The sequence below is a fragment of the Syngnathus acus genome, chromosome 17, assembly GCF_901709675.1.
Source record: "Syngnathus acus chromosome 17, fSynAcu1.2, whole genome shotgun sequence".
Taxonomy (NCBI): Eukaryota; Metazoa; Chordata; class Actinopteri; order Syngnathiformes; family Syngnathidae; genus Syngnathus; species Syngnathus acus.
In genome coordinates this window covers 8,374,560-8,394,029 of record NC_051102.1, presented here as the reverse complement: position 1 = coordinate 8,394,029, position 19,470 = coordinate 8,374,560, and the positions used below count along the sequence as shown (strand labels likewise).

Here is a 19,470-nt window from a genome sequence, read left to right as displayed (position 1 = left end):
ATTGGCTTCTTATTTCAAGAGCCACGTGACTTTCAAAATGTGATGTAATATCTGGCAACGTATAATTCTGCTCAAAATTCACAAAGGAGATAAAACATGCAGCAGGTAGAAAAAAAAAGAAAGAAGTAATCTCGCACCCTAGTGACTTTCGGGCATTATTTATTTGCCTTTTGAATATTTTTTTGATGTCATTACACTACAAGCTGTGGACTGGAACTCAAGTATGCATTACAAATGCCACCCGCGGCTGTCAATCAATGTCTTTTCCCCTCCACAGAGCTGCAGATGTTTAATTAGAGAAGCTAAAGGATCAATTAGGACTGAGCTAGCTTGCCTGAATAATAAACAATCTCATTTCAAGCCATCCAACATTGCTGGCAAAGCAAATTTGATTTGAAATTGAGAGAAACTCGGAAGGATTCAAATAAATCGCACTAAAGGCATTGGAGAAGATATAAAGTTGATTTCCCACCAGCTGACTCTTAAACATTCAAAGCAGTGCCAATCTGCCACCGAGCCTAAAAAAAACACCACCGCATGCTTAGCAGTAGACATTTATCAGCGTGAGCCTGTGCCTCAGATGTCGACGTGATACCGCCGCGCTTCCACCCATCATTGGAGATGCGAGTCAAAAATGACTTTTAACACCAAATGTTGGCTGTAAAAGCTGTTACTCCCACTCCAGCTCGCCGCTAGTCAATTTCACACAGGCACACCTCTTGAGACTACCTCCAAAGCAACACAATTGTCACGGAATAGTCCGTAGGAACAGAAGAGGAACCCAGTTTAAGATCCAAAGATGCCCATCCCCCGCCATATTTTCTCATACACACGTATGTGACAAACACCTTCATCTACATACAGTGCTGAAGTTCTTGGCGGTGCAGGTCTCACCGCGAAACCTGCACTGCAGCAGCATGTCCTCCAGCCGGTGTCCCAGGCGCGCCATCATCTCGGTGGTGTTGACGCGCTGGTAACGGGGTAGTCGGGCGTAGCCGCTGAAGTCCAGCAGGCTCAGCAGACCTTGCTTGTGACTCTCCTTCAGGATGGCCAAGCTCCTCTCCACCACGGTGTGGTTGGCGTACAGGAGGTCCATCCAGTAGCCGCTGTGATACAGGTCGTCCCTGGTCAGACCGGACGTGCGGAAAACGTTCTTGTTGCAGAAGGTGACTGCCGGGAAGGACATGCTGTGAGCCCACACCATGTTGATCTTGGTCACGGCCGGGTAGGACATAAGGTAGAGGACTCTGTTCCTGGACCAGGTAAGGAGGAGGGCCACGCTGACCAGAAAGGCCACGACCCAGGCCCCCCGCTGCAGCTTAGATTTGTGAGGCGAGAACATAAACTTCAAACCGTGGACTTTAGTCCTCGTGACGAAATTCACCGTCATCTCTTTCCATGTTGGTTTGCTCAAGTTGAGAAACTCCGAGGCGTCGCTTCGCGAGGAAACAGTGATCACCATTTCTGCTCGTTTTACCTACGACGACTCCAACGTGACTTCTCGGTTGAAAATTCCCAGCGGCTGTGACGGGAGCCTTTGTGCTCGCTGCTCAGCCTTGCGGATTCGTTGCCAGAAACATCAAGTGTGGCTCCTCAGGATGAAGAAAATCGATTGAACCAACCAGCCGAACACGTCTGACGCTGAAAATCATCAGTGGTTCATTCAGTTGCAGATGTCACACAAAAATCTTGATTAAAAAAAAAATAAAATTGAGGGGACTGGGACTCCCTTCTCCAATGTCAGATTGCAGAATTGGAGGCTTTTTGTTTCTTTTGGTGCTCCTCCCTTTTTCTTCCAGCCCAGATTGAAGAGGTGCTTTTATTTCAGTCTGTTGACTCGCATCGCAGCCCGCCGAAAGAAAGAGAAAGCTTGTTGCGTCCCACACGCACGCACGCACTCACTCGCTCTATAGTGAGGTGGAGCCAGCGGATGAATAACACCACCCCCACCGATGAAGTCGATTTGGTACACGGAAGGAGTGAATCCATCAGAGAACTAAAAAGTCACACGAATGAAATTTATGCTCCATAATTTTGGAAAAAAAAAAAAAAAAACAGCAGCTTGTTTGATCAATAGGCTCCATCGTAATTTTGGCATCCTTGCTGTGCAGGGCTTTATTAAATAAACATTATGCTTTTAAGCTAATCGCAGCATTTTATAGGGGCTATAAAGTTGATTTTTTTTTTTTTTTTTTTAGTCCGACACAACATAACATTGAATCCTTATTAACATTCTGAAATCAAAGCAAAGTAAGGGTGAATTACGAAAGCCCCGCCCTTATTAGACTTACAGCCCAGTCGCTTCACTTAGTGACCCCGTCGGTCCGTCCGTGCATGGATTTCTTTTATGCTGGTGGTGGCGCCATAAAAATGACACACCCCCTTAACTAGACCTTTGCTTGATTGCTTTGTGTGATACATGAATGCTGGCTTTCAAAATTGTCCCTTGTCAGCAGTTTGACCCCAAAGTCATTATTACGAGTTATTGCTGGCGTCAGATGTTACGCCGGTATTGCAAAGCGATGGTAATCATTTTAAGTCTTTCATATCCAGTCGGCATCTCCTCAAGCTTTGAAAGGAATGGAATTAAAATGAAAATGCTTGTGGGGGTGGGGGGGGGGGGGCACAACAACATCTTTCGGTTATAGAAGCAAAACTAACTTCTATTGAGCTTTGGTCTTGCTTTTAAAGGTTCCTCTGAGGTTTTATTTATTTTAAAAATTTGCATGGACCTAATCAATTGCTGACTTATTTTCGAGTCGTTCTTAACGGTTACAGCCATCAAAGTAAATGCGCCACAGCTAATAATCATCAGTATCATATTTTCCAGCCAGATCTTATTTCTGCCACTTGCGTTATTTCCGCTGTTCTATTTTTATCTCAGTCTTCACATCATTCTTCTTTTTAAACCCTTAAACAAGCGGTCAGTTCCTATGTGACTTTTTTTTTTTTGCCTAGGCTCAGTGATCTGTGAGTTTGTCAAGCCACTGACAAGGCCGCCCCGTTCCTGTCAAAGCCCAGTTGAGCCCCAGAGGTCTCATTAAAAGGAGGAGCAGGGCTTAAAAGGAATAACGAGACGAGGTCCTTCAAGGGCCAGCGAGAACGCTCGACACCAAATGAGACAGTGGCGGCAATTAAATGCACATTGGAAAAAAGACGGCGCTGAGATGGAAGGCGAAAGGCACCGTTTATAGACGCCATGCTGCTAATACGTTAGCGTGCCTTTTTTATTAAAAAAGTATGTTTTCACTCAAAACTCAATAAATGTGGTATTAAGAGAAGTCTAACAATATTTGGGCATAGAAGCAAAGAATAAACATAAAAAATATGAAGTTGCTAGCCAATCAATCGAATTGCACAGCCTCCGTTGTTTTTCTGTAGTACATTTTGTATTTCTTGTTTTGTTGGCTTGACTCTGTCATAGCAACAAGGGATTTGGATTTGGATGCTCTGTGACAATCTGTTTGCGCTGTTTGACACAAATGAGCACCGAGGGGAGATATACAGTTAAGCTAGCCTTTTGTGCTAGCCGCTAGCAAGCGAGATCCCTGTTCAACACTGAAACCTGAAAATTGCACTTTTGGATGCTTTTTGGCATTGTTGTCATATAATTGATCTACATGTCAAATTAATTTCTATTTAAGAATTACATTTTCCCATCAGTGTAAATGTTTGTCTATATGTGCCAAAATATAGATTCCCTTGTCGACGTAATGTGAGGAGACAGCTTCAACAAACAACGTGCGGTCGGTCACGCTGGTGGACGGATGGCCGCCCGCCTTCTTAAGCAAAGGGAGACATCTTGTGGTCTGCCTTTAAAGGGTCCGGGAAAGCAACACAGCCGCTTAGTATGCGCCACAATAGCTGCCAGCTAGGCCGGCAGGGATTTTGAAGCTTTTAATTGATTAAAAGCGACAAATAGTAGCTGGGTGTTGCGACACCACATTAAATAATTTCACGGCACACTGGGGCAGAATATCAGCAAGCATACGGCACAGTCCTCAAGTCCAAGTTGGTATCAATAAGAAAAGACGTGTCGGCAGCACCTGCCTAAAATGTCTCCTATTGCATGCTGTCACTCAAGCTTTTAGTTGGCAGCCTGCAGGCTGATAAAGTCACTCACTGCCCCCCTGAAGAAAAAAAAATCCCTGCCTGGCACTTTCATTTGCAAGAATATTCTCATTTTGATCCATATTTAATGTAAGGTTGCATTTTGCTTACTCAGCACGTGTTATCTTGTAGCCCAGTTATCCTGGAACGAAGCAAAGTCGGCACTTGCCAGCAGTTTTTTTCCCCATTTTGCTTTTTAAACATGCAGCGGTGCATGTGATTAGCCAATCTGCTTCACAGCAAGAACGGGACATCTGCAGGTTGAAACTAAATTGAAGACCTTTTTTCAAGACTTATTTGATCAAACTGAGGAAATGGGCAAAATGGCTTCCACATTGAATTTTAGATTATACACATCAAAACGCGAAGAAAAAATCTTCCGCCTTGACAGTAACTTCCAAAATCCAAAACATGATTCCTGTGTAAGCAGCACCAACAGACAGAACCGCAGAAGCTTTCTCCCCCAAACCAGATGCCTGCTGCAGTACCAAGACTGACCTGTGAGAGGCAGCATGGTGCCACAGGGCATCCAGAAAATACAAAGAAGAAATTCCTAATTGGCATTTGTTCCGTCCACGGATTGGTGGAACTCCGTTTTGACGACAAACAGTACATCTGAAGTCACACGATGAAACATCTGCAAGGCTCCGAACCTTTCAATGCCAATATAGTCCGATGCAATGTGATGAGTTTCCCGCGCAAAGGGAAACTCGATACAGAATAAAGATACTTTATTAATACTACAGAAGAAGCAAGTCATCACTTTTATTGACTTAAAGAGCAGGAAATAGAGCACAAAAGCCATTAGTGGGAAAACAAAACAAAAAAAATGTCATTTGAGCTGTAAAGGACATGAGATATGAAAGGTGAGTCATACCTCGATAAAAAAACAACAACAAAAAAACGTGTGGCTTATTATAAAACCAGATGGTTTTGTTTTGGATGCTATGCCAGAGGCCTAATAGCTTTATCGGTTTTGGACATGTTCATGTTTGTGTGCTACTTCTAATAAGTTCATTAACATAATGGCTTCTGTCAAGTGGCACCTCTTAATGGCTTGGCGTTCTGCTTAGTCAGCAAAAAAAGGCTCCCTCGACAACAAATCAGTCCTCCTCAGCGGTATTGATCCGCCTTACAAAAACACTGGCAACACCGACGGAAGGAAAAGATGACACATTTGCTCATCGTGGACAACAGTTGATTTCTTTATTATTTGCACTGCAGAGAGATGCCGCAAGCTATCTTTCCGTTTCACGCTCCACACAGCGCGGTCATTATACGCTCCTGGAACACACACACGCCTCACTCAAGTTGCGTGTCGCAGCCCTGGCTCGCCTCCAAAGCCGGCTGACTCGCAATGATGGTGTCAGACCCCGGCGCGGTCCCAGTCCCAGCTCAATCTATGTCCGACTCGGCTATCCTTCCCCTGCTTTTATTTCCTTCCATCCAAGCTCTCTTTTATAACGGTCTTGCTTTCTATATTGTCTTTTAATCATTGTATAAAAATGAGAAAATCTCTCAACTTGATTGCTAGAGCACTTAAAATATACACCAAAAAATGGACTCAAACTAAACGCCAGCAGGAGCTGTGGGCCACGGCTCACACCCAGATTCTCACACGCAGCAGGCCCCGCCTCCTAAATATATATCACTTCTGTGTTTTAGTTTTAATGAGCCAATCAATCACCTCGACACGACAGCAAAAAGATTAATAACGATAATGGGGTGGAAAAAAAAAAGCTGGAGCAAATATTCTCATGCTTTTTTTAGTAGAATTGGGTGAATCGCTGTGGATGTCTTGTAAATGTAATTTTCACACATAAGTAAAAGTAACCATAGGAACGCAAATGAGATTACAAGGGTTAAATGTTTCACACTTATTAAAACAAAGCACCTACATTACTTTGAAACTAGAACTTCAACTCCAACCATCATCTTGGAACAAATTGCATCTGACTTTGCCGTTATCTTGAAGGAAAAAGGCATCGTGATCGAAATAAATTTGAATATTTTAGTCCAAGTCTCCAAATCTCTACAGATAAATAGCTCCAGGGTGAATAAATACAAGTGCAGTAGCGGCTTATTAATATCCACACATTAGTCCGAACATCTGCTTCCATTGTTGCTGTCATGTCTCATTGGCTACATTAGAGGCACAGTGACAAACATACAAGGAGAGAACCATAATTCAGAGTTTAGTGCAGACCTCCGCCAATTTGTTCAGCCTTCTGTTGTCATTTGCTAACAGAAACAGCAGCATCGCAGCATATGGAACATCGGCATGAGCCGGGAATTATCACGCGATTAACAAAAAATAAATAAAATATCCTTGAGCCAAACCTTTATGATAATGCCGTTCGTACTAATTTGCGCCCCTAAGCGGATGGTGTTGAAAAAGAATGATCATTTATACATAAATATACATCTCTGGTTATAAATGCATATCCTACAATGAAGTAGAGATTTGCACGTAGGAGCAGATTCCATCGAGTGCTCTAATTGTCAGATGTTGATGGTCTGGCCACTGTGCTGCTGACGCGCACACTCGGTAATCCAGTCGCTGCATCGAGAGGAAGCCTCCCGCAGCGAGATCCGCGGGCCTGAGGAGGAGCGATTCAGGCGGCTCCATGAATCTTTAATCAACCCCCCTCTATACTTAGGCCGTCTCCAGTTTCTGACATTTAGCTGAAATTCGCCCTTTGTGTGGCGGCGGATGTGAAAAGCCAAGGTCACCTAATGGATCAAAATCTGCCTGCTTAAGCTTCAGTGTGCAGTTTTGCACCAGTCAAATGTAGCCCACCTTTTTTGAAGACATTTTTGTGCCTGATTAGAAAGAAGAAAAAAAAAAAGCCTTCGTTCAACCGGGCCGTCGCACAAAGAAATTTTGCTCTTCTCCGTGCTTAGCTTTCATCAGTCAAGTCAATGAGCCCTTTCATTGAAAGTCTCCAAATGCAACCTGTCTCAACAGCAGGACGATTAAGTTGCACTCAAATTCTGCTGACATGATTTTTATCACCGAATACGAAGGGAAGAGGGCGGTGAGAACAATCACTAAATTGCTCGGGTGTCTTTGAACGTCACGCAGACGAGAAGCTCTAATAGCTGTTATCACGCTTACAATATTTACATAGGAAAATAATAATAATGAATTATTAGCAGGCGTAGTGGTGACAACAAGCATATGTTTGCTTCATAATGCATGACGCTACACGCCAGCGGAGATTTGTCGAACCATATGGCATCGCAACAATACGCATGTTTTGGACACCTTGGGACAGATCGCTCGTTTCGTATCACAAAGCCCTGCTGTGCTTGAAAAAATGGAAAGACGTTTTTGGGGAGGGATTTGAAAATTTGAGACACAGAAAGGCAGCTCTGATTAAAATGTGCTTTGATTGTTCAAAACAAGTAGAGATTTAACGTCTGAGCCGTTGCTAACCAAAACAAAGGCACCAAAGTATGTCAACAGTCCCTCCGATTAATTGAAACTTGTCAATAAGCCACACGAGATTTTTCGTGAACTCTCACAAAATGGAAGGCTCCGACTCTCCTGCGACATTAAGCAAGTGGTAAGAAACGGACGGATGGCTTTGCCAGTCCTACTTACAGTAGTAAAGTTCTCCGGCCCACAGTCTTTGCCTCTATATTTGCAGTCCAGCAACATTTCCTCAATGTTATGGCTGGTTCGCTGCACAAACTCCAGCATATTAAAGGTCTTGCTGGGGAAAAACTTGCTGTTGTCCGTGGGCTGCCCTAAAGCGGCCATGAAGTCATCGAAATCCCCTTGCTCCACACCCAAGAGCCCGGCCATCCAGAAGATGTCATTCCTGAGGACCTGAGACTTGCGGAAACTATTGTAGTTACACATAGTGATGGCGGGAAAATACATGACGGGACTGTCCATCTCATCCAGGAGGGTGACATGAGGGTACTGGTAGTATTCGATCACACGGTCGGCTACTTGGTAGAGGAAGATGGAAAGGGAGGAGCTGAATGCGGCGGCCCAAAGCAGTCGTCGGAAGGTCACCCCGCCAGGTAGGAAGATGTGGCTGAGACCGTGAAGGGTACAGTTGGCTCCGAACACCGTGATATCCGACGGCGGACGTGGCGCGTCTTCCTCCTGGGCTCCCATTTTCAAGTCTTTGGATAATGGCGGCCTACTGGATACTGGTCCGAACCGAGTGTTGCAGTCAAGTGCAGTCAAGGGCTGGGCGGGATGGGCTCTGGTTTCCCCTTCACACCCACATGAGGGGAAGGGCTTGGGTATCTGGAGTGCGGAATGGGACTAGCAGCCAATCCATACTGAGATCTGGCCGATTGGATGTTCATAGATAGTGTTTCACTCGGGAAGCAAATGCTGATCCTTCAGGAGGTTGACAGCAATGCAGCAAACAGTCAAGTATATTCAATTGAAGAAGAATCAAAGGATGGAGAGAAAGCAAATGTGTGGCATTGCCAGAAAAAGAACACTATTCTTCACATGAAATTATTGTTCACCACTAATTGGCTTTTGGGAAAAAGAAATTCCTGGTTTGATTGGATTTACTGCAGCTTTTTACAGGAATGCAACGACCGCCCTTTCATTGATGGAATATTAAACACGTAGCCGGATTGCGAGATGAACATTAAGACGGGAGGCGTATATTTGCCGGGTGATTCTATTCCGATTAACGATCACTATCCACATGGAAGAACGATCGTTTGTTGAGCAAGACTTTAATAAGATAATGGATAGTAGGCCTGTCACTAACGTTTAAAGTAAATCTGGAAAACAAATCCTCTTCCGATTTTTTTTTTTTTTTACACCCCTGTTAAATGCGTCTCCATTACTTCCTGCCTCAGCTCTAATCTTCAATTAGTGTCAGGCCAAAGGCTCAGAACTTCCCCTTTACCATTTCACAACGTTAAGTACTCTTATGGATTATAATTTCCAGAAACTCCCTTGGTGATGGTAGATCATCATCATGTTTAGATTGGTCTGTCGACAAACCTCTACATCGGAGGAACGTTCACATCAGCAAGCTATTAAGCGGTGGAGAATGGCCTCTGAAATAAAAATAAAAACCTGAACCCATTGCAATAAATTTGTGTTTTAAAGTTAGGTGATTACCCTGCTTCATTTCCTCTTTAGGGGCATCTACAAATTGGCAAGGCTGAAAAAAAAAAACCATCAAGACAAACGAGACACAGAGCCTCAGGAAACCACCCTTCTTTGTCTCATGTCTGTGTAAAGTGTTTTAGATCACCTGAACATTTATTTGCGATGTTAAACATACTAGCCGTGTCAATCTTAAGTTAGCTTAGCATTTAGCATGGCTTCTCCGTCTTTTGTTGTCGTCCCTTCATGATTGTGACACCGGTCAGAAATATACAATTAATATAATTTTTGATATATATATATAATTAAATTCATAAATGACGATTACTGACTTAGTCCACAACGTATTTTGGTGCACTAGTAGCTAGCTGAAGCTGTTGCTAGCTAGCTGCTTCTGCCAAAGTAAAACAGAGATTCCCTAATGTACTAATGAGGCGCAAAATATCGATTTTAACCTGCAAACAGCAACTTCTTTCGAGCCTTGGGATATATTGGTCACATTATGATTTCCACAACATCAGTACAATTCGGGTTTCATTGTGAGAACAGCGCGAAGCAGCTCCTCCAGACTTTTGCTTTTTCCTGTGAGCACTTCTCTGCAATTAATACATTGTCAAGGACAAGTTACCTTTCAATCACTAAACTGTGGAGCATTCAGTGAGTACTTTAAGTAAAGGTGTGCTTAATGTCTTGAGGAATTAGCATTTGAGTACTTTTCTGTGGCCTGGAAGGATTTGCAATGGCGAGACGCACGTCTAGATTACAGATTTGAATTTTTCAAAGAACACAGGGGAAAGGTGTTTCTTCTCATCTGCCGCTTGGTATGCTAACTATGTGGAGAAACGTGGGTGCATGGCAAGAAAGACATGGAAAAGGTAGCGTCAAAAATGCCACTTTCACTCTGACGAAAGGTCACCTCAAGAGTGAGCGTGAAAAGGTTTCAGCCGCTGCTCTTCAGATTGTAATTACCAGCGACTTCCGCTTGTTTAAGTGCATCGCAACGAGCAGAAGGATATTCTCGGTGTGTGTTTGCAACAAGGTTGCGGTGTTCTTCAATGTTTACTGGCTTTGCACTTGCATTAACCATCCACTCAATTCATAAGGTCACGAATAAAGAGTGTTGAATCTCTGGATGTAGATTTTAAGGTTTTTTTCCGTTGCCCATTTTGGAGATGGCTCAAAGAAGAAGAAAAAAAATGGCGCTGATACTAAAGATCCCTAGTGGGCTGTGCACAGCTCATGATTGTTTTCTGTTAAACGTATGACAACCTTGTGCTTTGCACTGATGGAAGGTTTTAGAGCATCTGCTTGATGTTATCACCCAAGGTCAGAGCATATGTAAACTGTGCTTTGCAGGCAATTTGTGGAAGAGTGTTTTTTTTTCTTTCTGACATAAACAATACAGAGCCCAGAGTTGAATTTATTACCTAATAAATCATGCCCGCTGGGAATCTGCCCCGGTGAATCATGCCGCCTCATGCACTGCAGTTAGTCAACGCAAAGAGAAGAGCACAGAGATCCTTTAAATCATTGTAGAAATTTAAAACCATTTTTAATCAGCGGCGCCTATTTTGCTTGGCTCTTTGTTTCATGACAGAGCATGAGAAGTAAATGTGCGCATTTTAATGTACTTTGAGGGTTCGGAAAAATCATTTTACGTTAGCACTTTTGGACGAACGTGGCACAGGATGCATAAAACGTCATCTCAATGATGTTTAACGTCGATGGCCTTGGTTTGAGTAATGCCCCGTTGACTAAGGTTTATTGACAATGTCGTATTATTTTTTGCTGCGCTGTTATAAATGAACCAACTGAACGAGCCGTGATATTATGGCTTGATAGGATCTAATAAATTACACAGCGGATGATTTGTAGAAACATAAATTGGGCTCAACTTATCATTTGCAGAAATTTTGTTATGGCGAGTATAAATAGTGACTATAAATATAAATATAATTGACATGTGAGAGGAGAGTAGGAACTAAACAAAAGTGACTCTTGATGAATGTGTGCGTCTCTGGAGCTCAGCTATGCTGTGAATAACGTTGGAATTATTTTCGGTGTCAATCAGTCATATGGATGGAGCTTGACCTTTGATAGCTGTTGGAAACATGTCTGGCAAATGAAATAGAACCGTGACAGCTAAGTGATGTTGGCTGCTGCTGGCTGCTTTTTTTTTTTTTTTTAAACTGACATTGTGCCTGACATTTTGACAATAAGTTCAAACATATTATGCACTTAATACTTCAGAAACAACCAATCACGGCTCAGCTTGTGAACATCACGACCAAACTCCGAAAACAGGTCAGCCGTGATTGGTTGTTACCTGAGCCCTGCCTGAGCAACAGTGATGTCATTTTCAATTGTTAGCAAAATGGCTGCCCCCTGAGATGGGTGAAAAGAAGTTCATTCATCTGCTTAATCCATGTTCCAAAAACGCAACATGAATCAGAATGCTGTGTTCAGTATTGTAATATAATAAATATTGTAAAGCCAATTCTTTTGTTAATGAGAAAAGGGAGGCATCTATTTGAGCGACGTACTTTCAGTCTTAAATTCCAATTCACATGAAAAGTGAATCCAATAAAATCCACCGACCAGATTGTGTTCGACCTTAGTAAAGCAATAAATCGAGCGAGGCCGTCCTATTATAATTAATAAACAACTCTCGAGATACCTTAAGCGCAACTTAAGCATGTTGCAATACATCACCACTGAGTAATAGCCGTGTGTAAAGCGGCGCGCATTCAAATTCAAGTCGACAAGTAATCATTCCAGCGTTTCACCATCGAGTGAGGACAAGATGTACTATATGTGCGTATGAGTGAGTTTGATAGAGGCGACTCTAATCAGTGAAGCTTCAATTACTACTTTTTGGACTGGTTGTTTAACAAGCTCTCCTGTGTGCCCCACAGCTACAGCTCGAGCGCCAGCGTGCCAGCTAGCGACTGAGTAACCGCAAATTGTCTTGCCCTCCCTTCGGCGCTACAGTCTGCAACACTCGAGAGTTGAAGTGTGACAAGGTGCTCGAAACAGGATACTAAATACTTTTCTCATCGAGTACAGAATATGGAATGTCACGTTGATGGCTTTAAACACTTTATTTCATAACAATTAATGGACTTTGTTTGTTTTGTGTTAAACGATCCCAGCTGGCAGCAAGTGTCAATTTTTTTTTTTGGTACACATTTCGAACCGCTCATGCAGACGTGACACGGACGGGCGTGCTACCAAGGCTACATCTGACTAATGGCATGATGAATACGGCGCTGTTAAACCCTGATAACAATGTGTACCCGTGCCATCAGAATGCAACTTGCGAGTCACAAATCATTGCGCAGGCTCACACAAACAAGCTATTTATTATCTATCCCAGTCCAGATCTGCTCCCGTCAGCAGAAACTGCAGCAGCAGCAGCAGGCTGCGGCAAAATAGACCTCACAAATTGCTCAACATTTTCAGATTGTTTGCGTTTTGAGCCATCACGTCAGATCGGGTAGCTTTCTTTGTGATATGACTCCAGCCTTAAGTCGAAACGCTAACCCAAACAATAAAGTAGTGCCTCGACACAAGTGAGACCAAACTGTGGATTCGCTGCCTTGCCTCCAGCCACATCTGCAATGTGCTCCCATTTCCATTGTTTGCCCGAGCAGGTCACGAAGCCGCCACCTTGTGGTCCCCCCGGGCTAAGTCTTTGCAGACTGAGCTGCTTTTGCCAATCATTGCCTGGAAGCTGGCGGGGGAGCGGCTGTCGCGGTTGGTCGCTCAAACATTGAGGACACGTGAATTTCAAGTGAATTTGAATTCACTCAGCTGGGAGATGGCAAAGTGCGGCAGCCGGTGGCACGCGGCAATTGAAGACGACTCGCCTTTCCGCCCCTTACTCTCCGTCCTCAAGCCGCCGTGACTGATAGCATACAGAGCACCAACAAGTCTGCTCACCGTGATAAATGCTCTCAGGCAGGGCTGGCACAAAAGTGCGGCTGCCAAGTACCCCCACCTCGTGGATCAAGTCTATCATTTAGCAACCATCATTTTGCTTCACTACGAACACCAACTTGTCTTGATGAGGAACCTGCCGCTTCAGTTTGCTTTGTCCATGGAGCACACGGCCAATGAGTCAGAACATATTGAACTGCTGCTCATTTTCGGGATCAATTAGTCTTTAGATCTCTTAGTAGTCACATTTATTATGCAGCAACGTTAGCGTGCTACCCCGGCAGGATTAGGTCCATTTCAACTGGAATGATGGCCGCGTACTGATTGATGAGGGGGATGACTTTAGCCTCGGGGCTGCAGCTTTTTAATTTGCCGGGGATCATTAGCGGGGAGAAGGCTCCCGCTTGTCGCTCTAGTGGGGAAGCGAACGGATGCAGCACCATCACGGCGATCTTCCTCCGTGAGAAATTTCTTTGCTGCAATACAATTAGGGCTGTAAACAAGAGGTGGCCATTTTTCCTCAGTTGAACCTTGGAAAATTGAGTATTGTTATTAAGGTGCAACAGTGCTCTTGAAGTCTAATAAAAATGCCTTGCTCAAGGGCCCCTCAACAGTAGCCAGGACGCAGACTAGCGCCTCTCCAACAACTAGATGGTGTTTTTAAATTAGTCTGCAGCAGTGTTAACAAGTTGGGATTTCTCATTATAATTAGTTTTATTTCATTTTGATTTTGTTTTTAATTTAGTAGTTTTTATTTTTTTCAAACAGGTTTTAATATTAATTTTTAATATAATTAACACTATATATATATATATATATATATATATATATATATATATATATATATATATATATAGTCTTAGTTTTATAACATATGATGTGCCGTAATTTTTGGAATATAAAGTGCACTGTACTGTCCTAAATGTGCCTTGCGTACGAGTCTGCTTCTTTTTCTTTGTTCATTTCTGTGTTCACAACAAACTAAATTGGATTTGAAAAGAGATTTATTAAAGGCTGGCCAAAGGCTGCTGGTGTGAACGCACCATCATTTGCTGCTGCTTGAACTGTCTTCCACCAGCATCCACAGATGCAGAACGAGAAACAAAGCAGGCAATTTTCGTTGTGCCCGTCGTAGCCATCCCGACTGTAAAAGTGGAGCTTTGGAACAAACCGCAATAGAAATGCAGTGAAGCTAGCTACATGTATTGCGTCAAATCTGCCTCCTACGCAACCTGCAATATGTGTGGGCTTGGAGATTGAAGCTGAGGGGTCTCGCTGCTTGTCTCCATTTCGTGTACACATGCAAACACTAAGCTATGCCCACGAGGCTGAATTGCATCTTCCAACTTGCTCTCCTTTCCCACGACTGGCCTCATTACATTGACTTGTGTTTACGTAGTCGATAATTTGATAGCATAGAGACCAAAATGCAAAAGTGCTGGTTAACTCGTATGTTTCGCTTGGAATTTTGTTTTGGAAAGACTGTTTTGAGTCCAGCATTTCATATGGACAACACGTCGAGCTGCAGTGACATTATAGGTGTCTAGTTGAGGTCGACTGGCAATGATAAAGACAATATTGGTTTTATTACAAGCCAACGACTGGCAATGATAAAGAAGATATTGGTTTTATTACAAGCCGACGTAGGAGTAAATCATTTTTGAAATGGTTCAGGTAAGATTGCCTTAAGGTTAGCTGAAAATAAAAAAATCAATTTGCGCTGACATGGCTCGAATGTTCGCATGCCAAGAAGCTGTTAGCTGATTAAGATGAGGTGTAATGAGCAAGGGAGAAGGATTCCGTGTCGTAACATTTTTCCCCATTTTGCCATCAGGTTAAAAGGCTGTGTTATAAACCCGCTGGGCTATTTTTAGAAACATGTCAATGGCAGGCTGTTGATTTAACGCCGCGTATCACGCGGACCCTTGGAGCGTAGCTTGTGGGATTGAAAAGTATTTCTCAAACTTTACATTTCGCCACATTTCTCCAACTCGATTATTGTATTTCAATTTCAAGCTGACGAGTGACTAACACTGTCACAATTCAGACAGAGCATCAGCAAAAAAAAAACAATAACCTGAGGTAAAAAGACACTCGGTAAATCATGTGCTCGACTCAAGGTAGCAAAACAACCCCTTGAAGGTGCAATAGTGGTTGGGAAAATGTGATGGGGAAATAACGGTTTCGTGGGGTGGGGGTCAGCTGCTCACTCAAGCAGCTCCAGCAGGAGCCTCTCACTCCATCGCCAGCTCATCTCGAAAACGGGAGGGAAGCCGTATCAATCAAACGCCACGCCGCAGAGAACGCCGCCTTAGGGAGGACTCGGCAAACAGGAAATCGAACAAAACACTAACGAAAGCAACCAAATCAGAACCTGTTGGTAGCGGCGGGTACCTTCAGTGCTTAAAGATAAGCCCGCATTATACAAGAGAAAACCCGAGGTCAGAGGTCGTTCTAGGTGCTCAGACGGACACCTTGGATTTTGTGTGTTGCATGATTTGTTGGCATGTGTGTGTTGTGGGGGTGGCTGGCAGTCTACACAGATGAGTGGCAAGGAAAAAAGTGTTGAGAGCCATTTATTTCAACCTGAAAATTGGACCTTTATGAGTACCAAAATTCTGATCAAATCTGCAAATTTAATTAGTTAATTTAATTTTATGCAACTTTATCATTTCTAAAGTGAATGACGGGAAATGAATGCGATCCGTGCTATGTTGATAATGTCGTCCTCAGCTGGCGAGATAATCTCAAGTGAACGCTTCACTGCTTTAATTGCGACCAGACTAAAAGTGAGGGGATGTCATGCAGCTGTATGATGTAGAACCCTTTTTTTTTTTTTCTTTAATGGGGCAGTCAGTGGACAGAGAAAATTTTCTGGACCAGAGTCGAGAATCAGAAGCTTAATTAAAATTAAAAAAAAATAATAGTAATTAAAATCTAAAAACTCTCTCTGAGGTTTCCTCCATTTTAGATGGTACAGGCGGGCACAAAAATTCACGCTCGCAATCACCCCTGGGGACAATTTGATGGTCGTGCCGCAATGATCAAGAACATTATCTTGGCATAGATGCTTTCAGCATTTCAAAATGCACGTCCATTAGCCGGCCACGCTAAACGCTCCAATATGATCGATGTGCTTGGTTTTGTTGAATGGAAAACGTGGCAAGCTCGTTGAAGAGACCGCAATCTGAGACTTAGGAAGCAAATTGCAAAGGAGTTAGCCATTTACATTCTGCTCGCAAATCATAACCGTGGCCAGAGCAACTAATGAAGCCGCCGTACAGCTGTCAGTCTGTGGTGATGCATGAGAGGGGAAAATAATGAAAATGCATATCTAGATTATTAAGAGTCCTCGCTTTTCGGCAAGCGGCTAAATCGTTGGATTGTAGCGTCTGATTAATTCCCTTTCACCACCTGAAAAGGCGACAACAAAGCTTTGCCCTTTCAGCGGTTTCTTGGAAGCAAGCCACGAGACGCCGCTGTCTGGAAGCGCGTGTGAACAATAGCAAGGTACAAGTGGCTAGAAAATTGGTTGCCACCAGAGACACGCATTTGCTGACACGCTTCAAAAAGCCCGTAATAGTTACAAGAACGGCGTGCAGACATCTGAGAAAAGGATCCGAAGAAGGTCCTGGTCTGATGTCGGTTGTCGTGCCTTCGGATTTCTTCCCATGTTTGCGGCGCGGGAGCACGGCTCTCGCTCTCGCTCGCGTTCGCTTTCATGGTTCATCTATTTTGCTCGTATTAAAATGTCAACGAAAAGACAGACGGCCGAGGCTTTTAGATTCTTTGTTGCCACAAGCCCGAGGCCGGTTGACCTGATGCTACGTAGCATTTATTTGCTCCATTGAAGGAGCAAGTATTGGCATTGGCAATTATTTTGTTGATTTAATGATGGACACAATTGCAGTGTAACTAATTTAGAGCAAATTTATGTTGTTGCTGGGACGGGAGTTTTCTAACGTGTGCTCTTTAGGCGATCGTTTTAGATGAGCTGAATGTTCGAACGTATTTGCCAGTCAATTTATTTTCTACTCCATATTAGTAGTTTGCTTACAGATAAATTAGAAAATTTCAATAATGGCCTTTTATGAAATTAAAATTAATATTGTTAAAATAATTTGTGGTTGTAGCGATAAGCGCAACAGTTTGAATTGAGAGCAATTTGAATAAATAAGAGTGGAAATGAGAAGAAAAGGCTTTTAACGTGAATATTTGCACAATTTGGTGGTAGGCGATGAGCTGAAATAAAAAGTAGAAATAAATTTAAATTAGAAGTGATAGAAAAATACATCTGAGCTTTTATTTTGAAATATTGCAAAATGTAGTAGGGCCTGCTTAGAGTATAATCCATTTGAAATGGTCTGCAAAAATTTGCAAAGTATCTTGTATAAAAGATGGACCGTAATCCCATTGTTGAATCATTAGCAAGTGAAGCAGACACACTGCACATTGAAAAACGGAGTCGTCCAATCTGAGTAGGCGAAATTGTTTTTGATCGGATGATTAGGTGACATTGACGACGACGAGCAAACTATCATAACGACTCGCTTCATTGTTTCGGCATTTATTCTCTGTACGCCCGCAATGTGAGGTGCCAGAAAAATTCCCGCTCGCCAGCGTAATCAGGGCAAATTGCTTCCTTTTTAGCTTTCACGTTATCTTAATTCTTCTGCTAATCCCACCAGCAGAGGCCCAGGTAATTACTCGTGTTCAACAGCGCTACGCCGCGATACCGGGAGCTTTGCTAAATACACGTCCAGCAGGCTGATTGACGCGTGGCCTGCCTGCTTTATGCTTCCATTAAAAAAAACGCATTGAAATTTGCTGAATTTAAAACCGAATTATTGTAGAAGTAAAGCTGTGGAGAAAATGCCTAGTGAACTTCATTATTTGGAGTGTTAAGCATGGTTGCAAAATCAATCAATGCAGCTATACTGCAGAAAATGACCCTGTCTTTTTTTTGTCTTTTTTTTTTTTTTTGTATACCTCCTCACGCAAATTTTTTTAACGCAAACTTGATTCCACAATTCTGAAAATGTTACAGTTTTTGGGTAAATAGGGCAATTTTGTTTGCAGTCCAAATCTGGAGCAAAATAAATTCATCAACACAAAAAACAAAAAAAAACACTTTCTCAAGGTGTAGTAAAGTCTTGGTTAGCATCCAAATGTAAATTTGATGTGATTTTTTTTTTTTCAATAGAGCGGTTAAATGAAGACCTTGATAAAGCAGGCCAAAGCACTTGGATCAAGATGCGTCCTGGCTTCCCTGAGCGGAGAGTGGCGCTTCCAAGGTCAGCCAGTCCAAGTGGCCCGCGGCCATCAGAAAATAGCTGTTTGTTTGGCTTGGCCAATGAATTTGTCTATCCACAGCACACAGACCGGTCTGTGTGACTCATCATTCCATCTTGTGAAGCTCTTGGCAGAACTCGACAAAGGAGTAAACATGTGCGTTCCTCCAGCTGCCACTTCATATTGAAAAAAACATGCCGTTTCATTTCAAAAGATGTCGATTATCAACCTTTATTTCGGAGAGGACGATTTGGCCAATGGCACCATGTGCAATAGAATGGAAGGAAATGTGTCAGAGTTCAGCGGTGAACTACGCACTGACTCATTCGCGGCAAGCATTTCATAAGCAGATGAGAAATCACCCCGCTATGTCAGCAAGTACCAAAACAAAGCCACCCGGGACCCCGCGGTCAGAATAAACGACACTAATTACAGATAAGGAGTGCCTCCCTTTATTCACTTCTCTGCCAGGGTAAAGAGATGAATTTGAATTGAGAGGAGCAAGAAAACAAAACAGTGCAGATATGTAATCTAATATGACAGCATCCGCAGATCAAGTACGGCAACGAGATGAGCTAACATTAGCGTGAGTGTTTTGTTTTTGTACGCACAAGCTATTTGTATTGTAACAATACTCGCGTAGAAGTGCCGTGAAATGAAAATTAAGCTGCATAAGACAAAATGGAGCAAACAAACACCAACAACAAATAATGCCGTCGTATCAACGGGTATAGCGGAAGACAAGCTAATGCTAGCATGTGTGTTTGGGGCTTTGAATGTTAGAAATGTGTCATTTTTGAGTAGTTTGAAGGCAGGCGTGTTACATCCAGTGATACGACAGCGAGTCAAAGTGACGTGTTGCGCTTTGGGTGCAATTTGCTCAGATTTCTTTTGATGGCAGCCACGGTTAGATAAATGAGGCTCCTTATGAATCATCAGCAACAGTTGGCAGGGCAACCATCTTGAGGTCTTGTCCTCGCTAAGATCAGAAGCATACTTATTAAGAAAATTATTCATTCAATAATAATTCC

General features: G+C 43.0%; 1 protein-coding gene across 6 annotated transcripts in view; it reads right to left on the bottom strand.

Moving 5' to 3' along the window:
• The window catches only part of asic1c (acid-sensing (proton-gated) ion channel 1c), a 37,098-nt gene that overhangs the window by 8,172 nt on the left and 9,456 nt on the right, over nucleotides 1-19,470 (bottom strand). Inside the window, exon 1 of one of the 6 annotated variants that reach the window (XR_005100981.1) lies at nucleotides 863-1,875. The exons of 2 other annotated variants lie outside the window; for them this stretch is intronic. Coding sequence is in view for 3 of the 4 variants with exons in the window: in XM_037277192.1 (XP_037133087.1) it covers nucleotides 863-1,462 (600 nt within the window). In the remaining variant the exon portion in view is untranslated. Of the gene's footprint in view, nucleotides 1-862; nucleotides 1,877-19,470 lie in introns of those variants that run through there. 3 more of the 6 variants (XM_037277192.1, XM_037277191.1, XM_037277193.1) reach the window with 3 other exon arrangements.